The sequence below is a fragment of the Gekko japonicus genome, unplaced genomic scaffold, assembly GCF_001447785.1.
Source record: "Gekko japonicus isolate JY-2015 unplaced genomic scaffold, Gekko_japonicus_V1.1 scaffold842, whole genome shotgun sequence".
Lineage (NCBI taxonomy): Eukaryota > Metazoa > Chordata > Lepidosauria > Squamata > Gekkonidae > Gekko > Gekko japonicus.
The window spans coordinates 561735-580724 of NW_015160862.1; the positions used below are offsets into that span (position 1 = coordinate 561735).

An 18990-nucleotide genomic window follows, 5' to 3' on the forward strand; every position below is an offset into this window, starting at 1 on the left:
TGCCTTGGTGTAGGGTGTTGGTGCGGGGCTTGTTTGAACTGAGAGCCAGTTTGGTGTAGTGGTGGTGCACGGACTCTAATTTGGGAGAACCGGGTTTGATTTCCCCACTCCTCCGCATGCAGCTGCTGGTGTGACTTTGGACAAGCCATAGTTCTGCCAGAGCTGTTCTTGAAAGAGCATTTCTCTCGGAGCTCTCTCAGCCCCACCTACCTCACAGGGTGTCTGTTGTAGGGAGGGGAAGGGAAAGGAGTTTGTAAGCCACTCTGAGACTCCGAGTGAAGGGCAGGCTATCAATCCAATCTCCTCCTCTTCTCTATATCTTTGGATTTTCCCGCCAGGGCGTCAGTTCTGACATGGTACAGGTCTGGCCTGGAACATGATCATTTCTCAATAAGCAAATCACTGCCGGAGAGTTGCTGTTGAGAGGATGGCCACTCAAGGTCCCGGCTGCCCAAGCGGTTCCAGCCAGAGGCGCAGGTCGCAGGAGGCCACCCGGCAGCACCGTGGCCAGCTCACCTGGATCCTCAGAGGGGAGGAATCGCAGGGGCAGGAGGGACTCTATCCCCGGACATATTCCTGTTCACGTGCATCCTCCACTCTTTGGAAACATTGAAAGGAAGGTTTAAAAAACATCTAAATTGATAAAATATCCTCAACCGGATTAAGTGATGGTTTTGTATTTAAACATACAAGATTTTTTTTTTTAAGTTGTGCGTGGAGTCACACACAGCACTGTTTTGGAGAAGAAACGCTCTGGCTGAAGCCCAAAAGACCGGCCTTGTTTTCCAGAAGATGGACAAACTGTTCTCTTTGTCTGCTGTGCTCCTCCCAGTTAAAACACAGCATCTCACGGTGCTAAGAAAAAGTCAGCGGATGCTCTTATAGTGGAAGTCAGTGGGAACCAAGAAGAGGTCACGGGGTGCCTACTGAAGGTTAAGAACATAAGAGAAGCCAATGTTGGATCAGGCCAATGGGCCATCCAGTCCAACACTCTGTGTTACACAGTGGCCAAAAATACCAGGTGCCATCAGGAGGTCCGCCAGCGGGGCCAGAACTCCAGAAGCCCTCCCACTGTGGCCCCCCAATCACCAAGAATACAGAGCATCACTGCCCCACACAGAGTGTTCCATCTATAAAGGTAAAGGTTCCCTTGCTTGAAAGCCAGTCGAATCCGACTCTAGGGTTGCGGTGCTCATCTCCGTTTCAAAGCCGAAGAGGCAGCGCTGTCCAAAGACATTTCCGTGGTCATGTGGCCGGCATAGCTAAACACCAAGGTGCACGGAACGCTGTTCCCTTCCCACCGAAATGGAACCTATTTATCTACTTGCAATTTCTTGCTTTCGAACTGCTGGGTTGGCAGGAACTGGAACTAGAGACGGGAGCTCACTCCGTCTTGCGGCACACTCGGGTCTCAAACTGCTGAACTACCGACCTTCCACAGCCTGCAGTTCAGCGTCTTAACCACTTGAGGCACTGCAGCTCATAACCACTGATGGACCTCTGCAGAAGTCCCAAGGAAGAGGAAATGATGCGCTGAAGGACTGGGGTGGTGGTGCTGGTGGGGACATGAACAAAAGCATTCTAAATACCAAACAGGTCTAGGGAGTAACATTACCTTCCTCGTCATAATTTGACATATCATCCGCTATCATTGTACTGAAGTCTAGAAGAAGGTTCCAAGTGTCCTTCGGTATAGATCTTTTATGATGTTCCTGTGGGAGGGGGGGAAAAAACCACGCTGTTGTCATCAGAAGGGAGATCTAGGCACACAGTCTTCTGTGGCCACCGTTCAAAGCCGGAAGCACGGCAACCTAGACTGGGACGGGGCTTTATAATCCCCGCTCAATGAAAGACATCCGGAGCGACAGACGGTGGGCCAGTGGCTGCGTGAAGGCCTGCCGCCAGAGAAAACGCCCTGTGCCCCTTCTGACCCCTCCCCCCCACCAGCTTCACTGCCCAACAATGCTCACAGGAAGGAAGTTTCTCCTAATGTTCAGCTAGACACGAGGAAGAACTTCCCGACAATCAGAGTGGTTCCTCGGTGGAACAGGCTTCCTTGAAAGGTGGTGGGCTCTCTGTCTTTGCAGGTTTTAAAAGGGAAAGGTAAAGGTTCCCTTGCTCAAAAGCCAGTTGAATCCGACTCTAGGGTTGCGGTGCTCATCTCCGTTTCAAAGCCGAAGAGCCAGTGCTGTCCGAAGACGTTTCCGTGGTCATGTGGCCGGCATGACTAAACACCAAGGCGCACAGAACGCTGTTCCCTTCCCACCGAAGTGGTACCTATTTATCTACTTGCAATTTCTTGCTTTCGAACTGCTAGGTTGGCAGGAGCTGGAACTAGAGGCGGGAGCTCACTCCGTCATGCGGCACACTCGGGTCTCGAACGGCTGAACTACTGACCTTCCACAGCCTGCAGTTCAGCGTCTTAACCACTTGAGCCACTCGGAGGTTTTTAAGCAGAGGCTAAGTAGTCATCTGACAGCAATGCCGATTCTGTGGATTTAGGGAGGTTGTGAGAGGGAGGGCAGGAAGGGAGGAGCCGGAACTTTTCCTCCAGGCCAGATTGGCCCAGGGATCCTGGAGAGTTCTGCCCTCCTCTGGGCATACAGCAGGGGACATAGAACCATAGAGTTGGAAGGGACCTCCAGGGCCATCTAGCCCAACCCCCTGAACAAAGCAGGAAATTCAGAAATACCTCCCCCACCCACACCCCCAGTGACTGCTGCTCCACGCCCAGAAGGTGACAAAAAACCTCCAGGATCACCAGCCAAGCCAGCCTGGAGAAAAATGGCTCCCAAAGTGGTGATCGGCACTTCCCTGGGCAGGTAGAAAGGGCCACAAGAACCAAGCACTGATGGAACCCTTCCCGCCCTCCCTCTCATGATCTGCCCAAGTTCACAGGATCAGCCTGGCTGTCAGATGGCCCTCCAGCCCCTGTTGGGGGGGGGGGAGGTAGTTGTGAATTTCCTGCATTGTGTAGGGGGTTGGACTGGCTGACCCTGGAGGTCCCTTCCAGCTCTGTTTCTATGTCCAAGTAAGACAGACCACATGCTTTGCAGGTACACACAGTCAGTCCCTAACCCTGTGCAGCCAACCGGTCTTCGCACTGATTCACCACATGGGGAGGGAGAGCGGGAATCCGCAGGCTGGCCCCACCCCGTGCTTCTGTGCCATCACCAGGTTGCCTGCCTGGTGCGAGGAGGAAGTCCCCACACGCATCCCACCCCTACCCATGACAAGCGATGCGGCTTTCTGGTGATTATGGGAAGGGAGTGCGTGCGCAGGCGCCTCCTACACATGCTTGCACTGTGCAGGTGATCCGTGTTCATGACCGCTGTTCGCCCCCACGCAGTAAGTCAAGGTGCAGACTGGTGGTCTGCCCAGGACTACGAATATCTGCTGTTCAAAGGATCTCAAGGATTAGGACCGGGAAAGCCTTCTGCCTAGGTTCCTGGGGACCCCTGCCAGTCATTGTTCAGAAGACAACATGGGGTTAGATGGGCCAATGTCCTGACCCAATATATGACCCCACCCTCCAAATGCTGTGCGCCGGCCACATAGTGTCACTTGCCAGGCGATGTCTGATACTTCTATCTGTTTTTGCAAGCCAGGTCAAACAGCAGACACAGGCGCGTACATTAGGTTGCATATGGGGTACATTCAACGTGGGGATTCTGCCTCGTCCTAAGTCCCACACCAAAAGTCCCACCCACATCCATCCTTCTTCTTCAAGCTTTGGGGAGGGCCCGTGGCTCACTGGCAGAGCCTTTGCTTGGCATGCAGGAGGTCCCAGGTTCAATCCCCGGCATCTCCAGTCAAAAGGACCAGGCGGGAGGTGATGGGAAAGACCCCGGAGAGCTGCTGCCAGTCTGAGCGGACAACACTGACCTTGATGGACCAAGGGCAGGGCTCTTTTTGTAGAAAAAGCCCAGCAGGAACTCATTAGCATAATAGGCCACACCCAACAGCAGGAACTCATTAGCATATTGGGCCACACCCCTGACAGCACCGCTCATTAGCACATTAGGCCGCACCCCCTTGTTAACAGAAGTGTGGTCATCCAGCCACACCCACCTTTCGCTTCTTATTCTGTTTACCTTGTTTGTTGTCCAAACCCAGGGCCTTTTTTTGTAGCAGGAACTCCTTTGCATGTTAGGCCACACACCCCTAATGTAGCCAATCCTAATGAGTTTCTGCTGTTGGGTGTGGCCTATTATGCTAATGCGTGGCCAACTTGGGAGCCAGCCGGAACTCCGTTCCTGTCCGTTCCTGCCCCAAAATAGCCCTGACCAAGGGTCTGATTCAGTGGAAGGCAGGTTCATGTCATGTGAGCTTAAAATCAAGAAAAGGTTTTGTGGCAAGGGCCACCCTCTGCCTCAGACATCGGCCACGGGCAGCTACTTGAAGGCAAAGGTTGATCGGTCTCTTTTCTGGAACAGCCAGGCAGCAAGCAAGGTCTGAGAGCTGCTAACAACATTTCTGCTTACCAATAAAAATCTGTTCCACAAGTCTAGGAATTTAAATCTTCCGTGAAGTACTAAATTCCAGTAGGCAATGGCCATTTCTAAATCTGCAACGTAAAGGATGCGTTAATAATGAGACCACACAAAACAAAGCCTGTATCTTTAAGTTCTGAAAGTGCAATAAGCAGGAGTTTGCTAAAGAAAGCTCAGTGCAGGGACGCCAAAGGCTCCCAGGTCTGCAAAGCTGCTCCCCTGCCACAGCTGCAACAACAGACTGGCGCTAATGTGGGTCAGGCTCTGCACCAGGGGTGTCGAACTCATTTGTTAGGAGGGCCAGATCTGACATCAATGAGACCTTGTTGGGACGGGCCACGTGTGGCAGAGATATAAACTTTATAAAGGATGCAAAAACATATGCTCAATGCTGGAAGCAAGACAGAACTCCCAAAATTGGGGAGTGGATAAAGAAATTACTTTTTATGGCGGAAATGGACAAAATGACAAGAAAGCTTAAAAATCTGGAAGCAGAAGAATTTTTCGCAGACTGGATAGACTTTAAAGAATATTTAGAAAAATATTGGGATGTAAAGAACAACTTAATTTGCTTTGATAACTATTGAAAAAAGAATGATATTAGAAGAAGGATACATGTATAAGAATAATAGTTGAAAGTATGTTACCTGTAGAATGTGATTAACAAGTAAGGGGGAAAAGGAAAGAATTTAAGATGTGGGCTGGAGGTTGGAGCACTGTGGGAAGTCAAAGGGGGTGGGGAAATAGGAGAAAAGGATGTATAACAATTAGTAGTATAATGTATGTTTGACCTCTTAATATATCCTAATAAATTGTTTTTTGGGGGAAAAAGGGTTTTTTTAACTTAAAATAACAACATGCTTAAAACATGAGCACTCTTGCAATATTTTGTTTATTTAACAGGGTCTGATAACTGACACCTCTTGCTCTGAATTATTGCATCAAAGTGCCTCTGCTGCTGCAATCTTGAGTATGCTGTTCAGGTGTCTGTCTGTAAGCTGAAAACCTACGATGATGCAGCAGCAGCAGAACTGGAAGGAGAAGCAGAAGACTGCCAGTTCCACTGCGGGCCTGATAGGAGCCCTCCGGGTGGGGGGCTTGTCTGGCCCCCAGGCCGCATGTTTGACACCCCTGCTCTACACGGTGCGCTGGAGCTTCACTCCACACCCCCAGGAGCTCTTCACACAGCAGTAAAGGCCACTTTCTGAACTGGCGCTGAGTCTGTGGAATGAGTTCTCCACTGGCCACGGAAGCTGGAAAAAGAAAACCTGAAAGCACTGCTGGGCACGTGACAGTCCCTGAGGCCAGAGCAGGAAACCAGGTGAGGTGGACATTTCCGGGAGGGCCAAGGAAGCGTTTGGTCAGGAAGCTCAGAGGGAGGGGCTGTGGCTCAGTGAAGGAACCTCTGCCTGGCATGCAGAAGGTCCCAGGTTCGATCCTCGTCACCTCCAGTTAAAATGATCAGGCAGGTGGTGATGGGAAAGACCTCAGCCTGAGTCCCCGGAGAGCCACTGCCAGTCTGAGTAGACAAGACTGATCTAGATGGACCAAGGGCCTGGGTCAGTATAAAGAGGCTTCACGTGTGGGCTGCCACCATTCTGACCGGATACAGGGCTCGGAAGGCCCTTTTTTTTAGCAGCCGCCCGGCAAGGATACTCCACATGGTCCGGCTCACTTGGTTCAGGACCAGGAAAGGACAGCAACTAAGCATACCTACCTAAACCCTTCTGTCCTGGGTTCTTGGCGAAGTTGAAAGTAAACTGATAAAAATCCTTAAACCTTCCCGGCTCTTTTAATTCTTGCTCCATTTTAGGAAGCTGGGCCTTCAGTTTTTCTATGCTGTCACATCTGTATCGGGTTGGAGGGGGGGACAAAAAATCTGTATGTTAGACGCCACGCCACGTAGTGCTTTCAGGGCGCTTTTTAAATAACTGTATTTATGATCAAACAGTTGGGTTAATAAAAGGCAGAGGAAGAGACTAAGTTGGATCCCACGGGCCCCTGTTCCTCTAGAAAGCATCATCATTGGCAAAATAGGTCCACGCGGTCCAACCCACTCAGTTGGCGTGCAGGCCAATTCTCTCACGATCTTAAACTAAAGGTCAAGATTTCCCTTGCTTGAAAGCCAGTCGAATCCAACTCTAGGGTTGCGGTGCTCATCTACGTTTCAAAGCCGAAGAGCCAGCGCTGTCCGAAGACATCTCCGTGGTCATGTGGCCAGCATGACTAAACACCAAGGTGCACGGAACGCTGTTCCCTTCCCACTGAAGTGGTACCTATTTATCTACTTGCAATTTCTTGCTTTCGAACTGCTAGGCTGGCAGGAGCTGGGGCCAGAGACGGAAGCTCACTCCGTCACGTGGCACTCGGGTCTCGAACTGCCGAGCTACTGACCTTCCGGTCTGCAGCTAAGTGCCTTAACCACTGAGCCACCGCGGCCCTCTCATGATCTTAGAACAACACAAATTTACATCAGCTGCCACCAGGGCTCTTTTTGTAGAAAAAGCCCAGCAGGAACTCATTAGCATAATAGGCCACACCCAACAGCAGGAACTCATTAGTATATTGGGCCACACCCCTGACAGCACAGTTCATTAGCACATTAGGCGGCACCCCCATGTTGCCAGAAGTGTGGTCATACAGCCACACCCACCTTTTGCTTCTTATTCTGCTTACCTTGTTGTCAAAACCCAGGGCCTTTTTTGTAGCAGGAGCTCCTTTGCATGTTAGGCCACAGACCCCTAATGTAGCCAATCCTAATGAGTTTCTGCTGTTGGGTGTGGCCTGTTATGCTAATGAGTACCTGCTGGGCGTGGCCAACTCGGGAGCCAGCCGGAACTCCGTTCCTGTGCGTTCCTGCCCAAAAATAGCCCTGGCCAAGACCTGGACTGCTTCCAGGAGGGGCAAGCTGAAGTCCCTTCTGCAAAAATAAAAAACATCAAGAACACCCCCCCACACTTTGGCTCTAATGCTTCCTTTGTCCAGAACTTCCAAAGTCCCTTGCTTGACATCCAGGAGAGTCCAGGGCTGTGACTGCCCATGCAAAGGTCTGCCTGGAATCAGAGTCAGGAAATCAATGGCATGTGCGTCCGTCGCGCGTGTGTGCCCACGGATAGGCGGACCTCCCCCGCGTCTGCTAGCAAAAGAGTCTGCTTCAACTTGGCTTGCGCAGCGACCGTTCAGGACTGGGCGGGCTCCGTACACTCCGGCCGAGCACTTACCCCAGTTCCGTCATCCCGTCCATGAATTCCATCTTCAGGAACTCGCACTGCGTTGCCGCTCTGAACTTCCAGGCGATGATCAAGACGCTAATACTGGCGGGGTCCAGCGCTAGGTCGTCGCAAAACTGCTGTATACCGTCTATGCCGATTTTATTCTCATCTTGGGGATCTAGAAGTGAAATAAAAGAAAGGAGCACCCCCAACTTACTGAAGTCCCTTTCTACTACGAGCAGAGGTCATTTCGGGGGGGATCGCGGGGGATCGCAGTTCCCCCGGGTGAGGTACGGGGGGCGGGGCACATGACGAAGCCCCGCACCCTGCTTCCGGGTGCCCTGCTTCCGGCCCTCATTCAGCCAGGAGGAGGCAGGAGAAGAGGGAGGGTAAGTTGCTTCCTCCCCGCCTCTCCCCACCCCTTCCTGCCTGGGGCCAGGGAGGGCCTTGGCGGGGCTTCCTTGCACTCCCGCCGGCCTTGCAGGTCCCCCGCCGGGCCCCTCATGGGGCTCGGCAGTGGAGCTGCAAGGCCGGCGGCGGCGGCCGGAACCATTGGGGGCGGGGTGTGTGGCCTTATGACACACTTCCAGTGATGTCAGGGGGTGTGGCCTTATGACACACTTCCGGTGATGTCAGGGGTGTGGCATATGCTAATGAGTTATGCTAATGAGTTCCCCTAGCTCGTTTTCTACCAAACGACCCCTGACAATGAGGAATGCAGCCAGGCACCATTTCAAGACAAAACACGTCTATGAGAAATGTCTTTCTTAGCCCACAGCTATAGGGCTGCCATGAACCACCCCTGTTCTTCTTTCACGTTCCTTGGGTCTACAAAAGTGCTTTACAGCTTTTTATGTTACTTGTCATGACAGCCAAACTGTGATGAGGAAACTAATCACTGTGAGCCAAACTCGGTCGACGCCTCATGGAAAGAGAGGATCTTCTCCCTTTCCTTATAAGCAGAAATCAGAATACACAAGGATGGACCATTCTATGGAGGAAAGGGAGGAAACCCTTCCTGTGTTCCAGGCATAGAGAGATGATTTGGCAAAGGATCAGTAGAGAGGCTGGAAAACGGTAGGCAGATGTGACAGGGAAAAGAAGCAGAAGAAATGTAGAGTCCGGGGGCACCTTTAAGACCAACAAAAGTTTATTCAAGGCATGAGCTTTTGTGTGCAAGGCACCCTTTTTCAAATACATCGGAATGGAAGATGAGGTTCTAAACTTATAGATAGGGATTTAACAGCAAATTAAGAAGAAGAGGAAGAGGAGGAGGAGGAGATTGGATTTATACCCCGCCCTTCACTACCCAAAGGTGTCTCAGAGCGGCTGAGAAACTCCTTTCCCTTCCCCTCCCCACAACAGACACCCTGTGAGGTGGGTGGGGCTGAGAGAGCTCTTGACAGAAACTGCTCTTTTTCAAGAACAGCTCTTATCAGAACTACGGCTTGCCCAAGGTCATCCAGCCAGGTGCAAGTGGAGGATTGGGGGAATCAAACCCGGTTCTCCCGGATTAGAGTTCGCACACTTAACCATGATGATGTTTAAGTTATGCAAAGGGAAAAAACTAAATAACAAGTCAAGGTTATTCCATTCCAGTGTATTTGAAAAAGTGTGCCCTGCACATGAAAGTTCACACCTTGAATACATTTATTTTTTTTTAAATCGTAAAGGTGCCCCCGGACTCTAAATCTGTTCTGCTGCTTCAGACCAACACGGTCTGACAACCAGGAACAAGAAGGTGAGCCAACAGGTCCGTCAACAGAGACTCTTGCTTTGTCGTCTGTAAGCAGCAGAGACTCTTCCGGGTGATGACGTCCATCTTCACACACGACCAGGACAAGCTTCCCGTGCAGCCTTAGCAGCCACGCTGCCCGGCTGCTGCATCCAAAGGCGAGGGGGCCCATTCTGACTGCCGTGCCTGTTGCTCTTGGGCAAGGTGGCACAAGATGCCGAGGGCACCTGCAGCCAGGGGAATCACACACACACACCCCGAAAGCTTGTCCATAAGGCTAAGGCAAAGAGGCCGAGGAGCTGAGCGGTGGGAGAGGTTAGCCGTTGGTCAAGAACAAGTCGTTTCTTCCAGATGAACCCCTGCCATTCACACACATCCCCCAGCTGTGATCCCAAACCTTCCTCTCTGAAGGATTATAAAGCAGGCACATCGCAAAGTATGCAAGCAGCGTGGGTCAAGGACAATGCCCCCTCTACGCTGTGGAGTCTTGTGTGCAAAAATTCTACTTTGTGAGCTGCTGGCATGAAAGTTGTGAGCGAGCGATTTGGCTGCTGCATAAGTTAGTTTGCTCTGGAGCCCTCCCTTCCTGAGCTGAGACAAAAACGTGTGAGCCGGAGGCTGAAAAGCTGTGAGCTAGTTCACACTGACTCAACTTAGAGGGAACACTGGTGAAGGACAAAGAGCAAACTTTTCGATTTAGACACAGGGATAGGTACTTGTCTGGACCTTTTGAAACAGGGGTGGCCAAGAAATAAACGCCTTCAAGTTATTTAACTGCTGTCGATTGACAATTAAGAATACAATTGGATATGTAATGTCATTTGGAATGGTAGATTTAAATGTCATTCTGTGTTTCGGGGACAAGGAAAACACTCTACACGGCCAAGATGCTGTTAAGTTCGTCTCCATGCTAGAAAGGGGATGGATGGGATCTAAGGACTGGAGTCTCACAATTCAGGGCACATCAGTCTCTAGTTCTGACATGTTTGTTACCCAGGGGTCATTTCCTGTAGGAGCGCACAGGAGCGGAGCTCAGGCAGTAAAGAGCCCAGGGGGCGGGCACATGCAACAGGCCCCGCCCCCTGCTCCCAGCAGCCCCAGGCCACGAGGAGCAAGAAGCAGCCAGTTAAGTTGCAGTGGGTGTTGCCTTCTGACACACGGTGATGTCAGGGGGTGTGGCATATGCAAATAAGTTATGCTAATGAGCTCCTGCACCTCTTTTTCTACGAAATGACCCCTGTTGTTACCTAAGTTGTTTTCCCCCAGTTGAACCCAAACAGATGATAACCAGAAACCGAGTTTGTCATTCTTTGGATCTGTTAAAAAACATCTTCACTATTTGGCATGCTAATTTAACAAGCCACCCCTATATATACAACTAGGATCTGTAATTCCATTTCATTGTCTGACGAAGTGTGCCTTGCACACGGAAGCTCACTCCTTGAATAAAACTCTGTTGGTCTTAAAGGTGCCCCACTGGACACTAATTTTGTTCTACTGTGGATGGTGCAAATTCGAGGAAAGCAACTGGATTCCGTGACTTGTAATTTTAACAGCACTGTGGTAAAGGGGGGGGCGAAATGGCTTATCGCTTGTGGGGAGCAAAATTCAAGGCCAGGAGCACCTTAAAAACCAAAAAATATTTCCAAGGTATAAGCTTCAGTGAACTGAAGCTTTCTTAATCAGATATCATTTGTGGGGAAGAAGAAGAAGAAGAGTTGGTTTTTATAAGCGGCTTTTATGTACCTTAAGGAGTCGCAAAGTAGTTTACAATTACCTTCGCTTCCTCTCTCCACAACAGGCATCTTGTGAGGTAGGTGGGGCCGAGAGAGTTCTGAGAGAACTGTGACTGGCCCAAGGTCACCCAGCAGGCTTCATGTGGAGGAGGTGGGGGGAATACAACCTGGCTCTCCAGGTTAGAGTCTGCAGCTTTTAACCGCTACACCACGCTGGCTCTTCAGTTTGGTGTGGTGGTTAAGTGTGCGGAGTCTAATCTGGGAGAACCGGGTTTGATTCCCCACTCCTCCACATGCAGCTGCTGGTGTGACCTTGGGTCAGTCACAAGTTCTCTCAGAGCTGTTCTCTCAAGAGCAGTTCTCAAAAGAGCTCTCTCAGCCCCACCTACCTCACAGGGTGTCTGTTGTGAGTAGGGGAAGGCGCTCTGAGGCTCCTCTGGGTAGTGAAGGGTGGGGTATAAATGCAATCTCTTCTTCTTCTTTAGCATCCCCCTCCTCGGTCTGCTCTGGAAAACACTTTGCCCCAGGTACAGCATCTAAGGCTAAGAATTGTACATTAGAATTTTATTTTTTTTAATGGAATTACCAAACACTTACCTTTATATCGATTATATAATTGTTCTAATTTCTTTTTGTCCAACGACCCTTTTAAGTTTTCTCGTACATACAGTTCAGGATTCTGGAAAAAGTTATCTGTTGCAACATCTAACTTCCAGTCATTTTGAGACAGGCAATTCACGGCGGTCTTTTCACTGGACTGAGTGAAGATCATGAACTGGCGAACTTTGTCTTTCTGCGATGACTTCAACTTGTTCTAGAAATATATCAGAAGACACAGGAGTAAAAAAAAATCTCTGTGTTTATCTGGAGAGAGACATTTAACTTTTCCTGAAAACCCACAAGGAAATGCCTATACAAGGTCATAGATCTGCCTATACAAGGTCATAGATCTTGTATAGATAATGCCCCTATATAAATCAATGGTGAGACCTCATTTGGAATACTGTGTGCAGTTCTGGTCACCACACCTTAAAAAGGATATTATAGCTCTGGAAAAAGTGCAGAAAAGGGCAACTCGAATGATAAAAGGGTTGGAACACTTTCCCTATGAGGAAAGGTTAAGGCGCTTGGGGCTCTTTAGCTTGGAGAAAAGACGACTGAGGGGTGACATGATTGAGGTTTACAAGATTATGCATGGGAAAGAACAGGTAAAGAAAGAGGTACTTTTCTCCCTTTCTCACAATACAAGAACTCGTGGGCACTCCATGAAATTGCTGAGCGGTTGGGTTAGAACGGATAAAAGGAAGTCCTTCTTCACCCAAAGAGTGATTAACACATGGAATTCACTGCCACAGGTGGTAGTGGCGGCTACAAGCATGGACGGCTTCAAAAGGGAATTAGATAGGCATATGGAGCAGAGGTCCATCAGTGGCTATTAGCCACAAGGTATAGATAGGGACTCTGGGGCAAGTGATGCTCTGTATTCTTGGTGCTGGGGGGGGTCAACAGTGGGAGGGCTTCTAATGTCCTGGCCCCACTGGTGGACCTCCTGAGGGCACCTGGTATTTCTGGCCACTGTGTGATACAGAGTGTTGGACTGGATGGGCCTTTGGCCTGATCCAACATTGGCATCTCTTATGTTCTTATGATCCAGAGGAGTTAGCCATGTTAGTCTGTAGTAAAATGCCCAGCAGCACCTTCAAGACTAACAAACTTCATTGTAGCATAAGCTTTCGAGAAGCACAGCTCTCTTTGTCAGATGCATGGCGGGTACGAAGAAACTGGCCAGAGATATATAGGTGGTAAGGGGAGAGGGGAGCAGATGCAGAAAGTGCCATGTAAATGCAAAACAGTTGCAAGAGTCATGAAAAAGGTAGAATGCGCAATCCAGGCTGGGTGTGACCCCCTTCCGTTGATGAATCTGAATGGAACACCTGAAAGGCACTTACTTCTGATAACGAGAGCTGTGTTTCTCGAAAGCTTATGCTACAATGAAGTTTGTTCGTTTGCTGGGCTTTTTACTGTTTTACCTATACGAGGTTCCTCATCGGGTCCAGGCTGCTTCTAGTTAAGGCCTAATTCCAAATCGCATGGCTGAATCCTGCACATGAGTTTATGCAACAGAAGGAAACAGAAGACATGTCAAACTCGGTCTGTGCTGCTGCATGTAACGTTGTTGCTTCCCTGCAACCTTGAATTGCATCCTCCTTGCTTGTGACACGAATAACAAAGCAACCGTATGAATACTTATATCACACATCTTCAAAAAAACTTGCACAAAAAGCACATTAGGTAACTGGAGAAGGGCAGCACAACTGTGGACGTGCCAGCGTCTACATCTGTCACACAGCATCCTTTCTGGAAACTACAAAGCACCCTTTAAATTCCCCCGGTTTCAAAAGGTGGTTTGGGAATTCAGCAATTTAAAGGGGGAAACAGCCCCCCCCCCTCAAGTGCAGCCTGGAAGCAGTTTAAACATTTCTGCACCACCCTTCCCACCCAAACAGGGTCCTGGAGGCAGTGCGTTTCCCTTTAAAGTGTTCTCATGCGAAGTCACAAAGCAGAGCTTAAAGAACAGTTCTGTCTAGCGGCTATACTGGATGGCGACATCCAAAAGGAAGCGCGATAACAAAACAAAGCAAAAAACCTCCCAAGCATGGAGGAAATATGCCTGAGTCCCTATGGATCGTAGCATATACCGTAACTGAAATTCATTTGTTGGAGAAAAGCCCGATTCCCAGAATTCCAAATTCTGGGGTATGGGGGAATAGGCTAACAACGTATTCTGCATCCTAGCTAACGGACGGGGGGGCATAGCCACCAGAAAGCAAGGACACACGACCTTTGCATGATAAAACAAACGGTGTCATACATTATAAAGGTAAAGGTTCCCTTGCTCGAAAGCCAGTCGAATCCGACTCTAGGGTTGCGGTGCTCATCTCCGTTTCAAAGCCAAAGAGCCAGCGCTGTCCAAAGACGTTTCCGTGGTCATGTGGCCGGCATGACTAAACACCAAGGTGCACGGAACGCTGTTACCTCCTTACCGAAGTGGTACCTATTTATCTAATTGCAATGTCTTGCTTTCGAACTGCTAGGTTGGCAGGAGCTGGAACTAGAGACGGGAGCTCACTCCGTCTTGCAGCACCCAGGTCTTCTTGAACTGCTGAACTACTGACCTTCCACAGCCTGCAGTTCAGCATCTTAACCACTTGAGCCACCGCAGCTCCTCGTCATACATTATACATGTATATAATAGCATACCGGATTTGCTTCAAGGTGCTGTTTTTGACCTTTAAAGCCCTATGTGGTCGGGGGCCGGCCTACCTGAGGGACCGCCTTTCCCCATATGTCCCCCAAAGAGCACTGAGGTCAGGGTCGCAAAATCGCCTGACTCTCCCTAGTCCGAAAGACGCCAGATTGGCCGCTACAAGAGCTAGGGCCTTCTCAGTGGCAGCTCCACACTGGTGGAATGAGTTCCTGGAAGACATCAGGGCCCAGAGGGACCTTGTACAGTTCCGCAGGGCCTGTAAAACAGAGCTCTTCCACCAGGCCTTTGACTAGGAGCCGCCACTGAGGAATGAGCTATTGAAAACTGAACTGCCACAGCCCTTATGCAATTGGCACTAAGAACAACTATGGATACTGGTTTAGTTATATTGGACCACCATACAGCAATTGCTGTCTGCACTTAATTGCACTTTGTATGTATATTGTTGTTGCGTGAATTTTATAGTATTGCATTTATGTATTTGTGTTTTATTGTATTTTAACCTGTTGTACGCCGCCTTGAGCATGCCTGTGCAGGAAAGGCGGGTTATAAATCAAACATCATAATAATAATAAGTGAGAAGCCGCTTAACCTTTCGCCTATATGGCTACTAGATCTTTCAGCCACACATGAGATTAAACAGAACCTCAGCTGTGTGTGTTCCTCTTAATGTCCTTTAACTTACACGGCTGGAAAAAATATATTACCAGGCCGAGCTTAGTTAAGGGTGATCCTTTTAAGTGACCCTGTGTATTAATCTCGACAGCCATGCTTCTATCACTTAAAAAAAAAACTTTTAGATTGCTTTGTGTATTTCAAGAGAAAACAGTCTACAAATAAAGTGCAAAAGGTGGAAAACACAGAACATCACCCAAACAATCTAAAAACGGGAATGAACCGAATGTGCCAGACAGAATGCAAAACGTCCAAGGCTGCAGTGTTGCTGTGTTTTTAAAGCACGCGTTACCACACTGACTCACGCATGGAAAGGAGTGATAACTCGCTTATCGTAGGGTACAGTTCTATCAAGCCAGAATGCAAAGAGTCACTCTGGCCAGGCCCAGAGGCCGAGGAGCGCTCAAAACAACATATTTCCTTTGAAAGGCAGGCTCCCCAGGCCACCATGCCGTACTACAAATTACTTGTCAACCTTCCTTCACATCTCAGTATGGCCTGGTGGTAGAGAAACAGAAGGCCAAATCCACTTTGGACACACAGCATCAGCCGTGTCATTCCTGAGATCCCAGCTGCGATGAATCAGAAACAGAATCGTATGATCCTAGAAGGCTCTAAGGTGGCCAGTACAAACTTAGGATTCCCAGAACAGTTTGGGGGGGAAACAGAAAACATCTACTGTATTTTTTTTCTATGAAGAATATATATATTTCAAAATGAATGAGCATCGTGCTATTTGTCTGGTGTGTGGTAAAGACTGGCACCTGGATGCCTGGCAGCCAAAGCCTTCATTGCAACAGAGCTTCCAGCTATGTCCAAACCATCTGAGTGGTGATCTGAAGATGGCAGTGCTAACATGAATTCTTAGGAGGCGTGCTGCAAATCGCTTAGGGTGGAGGGGCACATTAGAGGAGACATCGGGATGCCACTGAAAATGGCAGCCCTGTGGCAAGCTGTCCCCTTCTGCCCACAATAATTAATTAATAATTATAATAATTACTCTATGGCATTGCGTGTAGTATAGCCAGGAGATCCTAAGATTGTCTGGCAGCCTAAAGTTCTACCTCTTCATGGGTGGCGAGCTAGACTTATTTTTTGGGTTGAGAGAGCTCTGACAGAACTTGTGACCAATGCTTCCTCTATGCTGTGGAGTCTTGTGAGCAAAAATTCTCTACTTTGTGAGCTGCTGGCATTAAAGTTGTGAGCGAGCGATTTGGCTGCTGCATAAATTAGTTTGCTCTGGAGCCCTCCTTCCTGAGCTAAGAAGAAGAAGAAGAGATTGGATTTATACCCCGCCCTTCACTACCCGAAGGAGTCTCAGAGCGGCTTACAAAGTCCTTTCCCTTTCCCTCCCCACAACAGACACCCCGTGAGGTGGGTGGGACTGAGAGAACTCTGACAGAAACTGCTCTTTTTCAAGGACAGCTGTGCCAGAGCTTGTGACTGACCCAAGGTCACATCAGCAGGTGCAAGTGGAGGAGTGGGGGAATCAAACCCGGTTCTCCCAGATTAGAGTCCGCACACTTAACCACTACACCAGACAAAAATGTGTGAGCTGAAGGCTAAAAAACTGTGAGCTAGCTCACACTAACTCAGCTTAGAGGGAACACTGCTTGTGACTGACCCAAGGTCACCCAGCTGGCTTCACGTGGAGGAGTGCGGAATCGAACCCGGTTCTCCAGATTAAGAGTCTGTCGTTCTTAACCACTACACCACCCTGGCTCTCTCTGGCTCCGCCCATAAACCAGTCATGCTGTGACATCACCACGTTGTACATCTCTCTTCCCCAACACCACACTGCTGGCTGGCAGGAGAAGGCACAGCAAAACGATCTCTCAACACGGCTGCTTTGGGCAGCAAACCCACACCACCAGTTCTGTCCTTTAAGGGCACAGGAGATGATTTTAATGAGCTCACCTCAGTGTAAGTACCTGTGAATCACCTCCGAAGTGTCGCACAACAAGGGCGTGGAGTGTGAAGCTGAAGACAACACTACATGGTATACTAATCACTGCCCCAAATACAGCCACGGCAGCTTCTCAACAGGTGCGCTGTGGACAGGCCGCTGAACAGAGAGAAGTCTGTATCCACTGACGGATTAACACACGTGGAACTTCTCCGGAAGCCTTCTTTCGAGGCAACAGGGCTTTCTACTGTGCCCACAGTGACTTGGGTCAGAGAAGTAATCCGCAGTTTTAACATGTAGCACACAAAACGTATGGGCCCCGGATTTCACTATGTTGTACTAAACTGCCGTAACCCACAGGAAAATGGTGGAAAACACATATGGTGGGAAATGGATTTTTCAACACTCAGGACTTGAAAACACAAATAATTTTTTTTAACCCTCAAGCCACAGCTGACTTACGGCCCACCCTGTGGGGATTCCAAGGCAAGAGACGTTCAGAAGCGGTTTGCAATTGCCTGCCTCTGCACAGCCACCCTGGTATTCCTTGGTGGTCTCCCTGCCAAATACTGACCAGGCCCAACTCTGCTTGGCTTCCGAGATCTGACGGGATCAGGCTGGCCAAGCCTGTCCAGGTCAGGGTAAGAATAATACACAAAAGCCTACAGATTACAGTTTCTGAAATGACCCTAGACAAGGGGGCGGTGGCGGTGGCACAGGCAGTTAAATGCCTGTAGAAATAGTCATCTCGAACAGCTGTAACAGCGGTTCAAATACCACCGTGGTCGGGGTGAGCTCCCGACCCTTGCCCCAGCTCCTGCCAACCCAGCAGTCCGAAAGCCCCTCGGGGCAATTAGGTAAATGGGTACCCGTCCGTAGGAGGACAGGGGGGTACCCCTCCCTCGAAATCGGGCTCCAGCCGAGCGAGGAATCGAGAAGCGGCGGCGACATAGCGGCGGTCAGCACGGAGGAGATGAAGAGAGGCAGCGACATCCCAAGGAGGCGGTTGTCTCGGCAGCTGATGACGTGGCCAGCAGGAGGACGTCCGGAACCGCAAGGACGTGGTGACGCCCACCGCGGCTGCGCACCAGGGCCCATAACCAACAGCCCCCGAGAGGAGTTTAATAATACTCAGTTTATTCGGTATATCACCAGCCCAATTACAAACAATACAAAAGGGTACCAATAATATATATAAAATATTTAAATAAAAAACTGCGTTTGATCTGCATATGTTAATTACAAAATTACTAAAACTCTAAATTTCTACAATATCAACTGTTATTCAACTGTTGAATAAATATTATAGAGGTTATACAAGTCTACTCCCTATCTCCTAAGTCTTCCGCATTCTTTCTAAAATTATACTACATGTGCAGCCCGTATTTTTATTATAATCTGTGGAGCGGGATCAAATAATAGCTTCCTACTTATCTCCTTGTCCAAGTATCCGTGGTACCTCCTTATAACGGGATGAATAATTTTTACTCTGATGGTTTCATAAAATGTTCAATTGTTTCGACTTTCCCTGAACCGCACGGGCACAGTCGCTCAGACAAAGGTATCTTTTTATACCGGCACGGAGCCGGGAGGGTACCTGGTAGGGCTCCCCCCACCCCAGACGTACTGTGGCCATAGTTAGGGTTTCTGCATAGGTCTCTGCACCATGCACCGTGTAAGCCGCTCAGAGCCCTTCGGGGGTGAGCAGGGTACAAATTGAAAGTATAAATAAAATAAATAGTTCTCAAACTTTAGCAACCCGAGGACCTCAGTTTTGAGACCACTACACATTCCCCTGCTCCCTTGGCCAGCAGAACCTTCCTTGAGAGTACCCGGCAAGGCACAGCTGCCCACGGAGGCCTCCGTCTTCTAATATCTTCAAAACAATACAGAGGTCCGTATTGGCTACAAATCAAGTTTCAGAAATAAAATGTCTGCCTTGTCCTTACGTGGCCTGCCAAGAGA

At 49.3% G+C, this 18990-nt stretch overlaps 1 protein-coding gene across 2 annotated transcripts in view; it reads right to left on the reverse strand.

Moving 5' to 3' along the window:
• The window catches only part of DCUN1D1 (defective in cullin neddylation 1 domain containing 1), a 29981-nt gene that overhangs the window by 6147 nt on the left and 4844 nt on the right, over nucleotides 1–18990 (reverse strand). Inside the window, exons 1-6 of one of the 2 annotated variants that reach the window (XM_015421929.1) lie at nucleotides 13207–13225; nucleotides 11774–11990; nucleotides 7715–7883; nucleotides 6211–6341; nucleotides 4485–4567; nucleotides 1616–1712 (exon numbers count right to left, since the gene is read on the reverse strand). In XM_015421929.1, coding sequence (XP_015277415.1) covers nucleotides 1616–1712; nucleotides 4485–4567; nucleotides 6211–6341; nucleotides 7715–7883; nucleotides 11774–11948 — 655 coding nt within the window. In that variant the 5' untranslated portion in view covers nucleotides 11949–11990; nucleotides 13207–13225. Of the gene's footprint in view, nucleotides 1–1615; nucleotides 1713–4484; nucleotides 4568–6210; nucleotides 6342–7714; nucleotides 7884–11773; nucleotides 11991–13206; nucleotides 13226–18990 lie in introns of those variants that run through there. The other variant, XM_015421918.1, reaches the window with a different exon arrangement.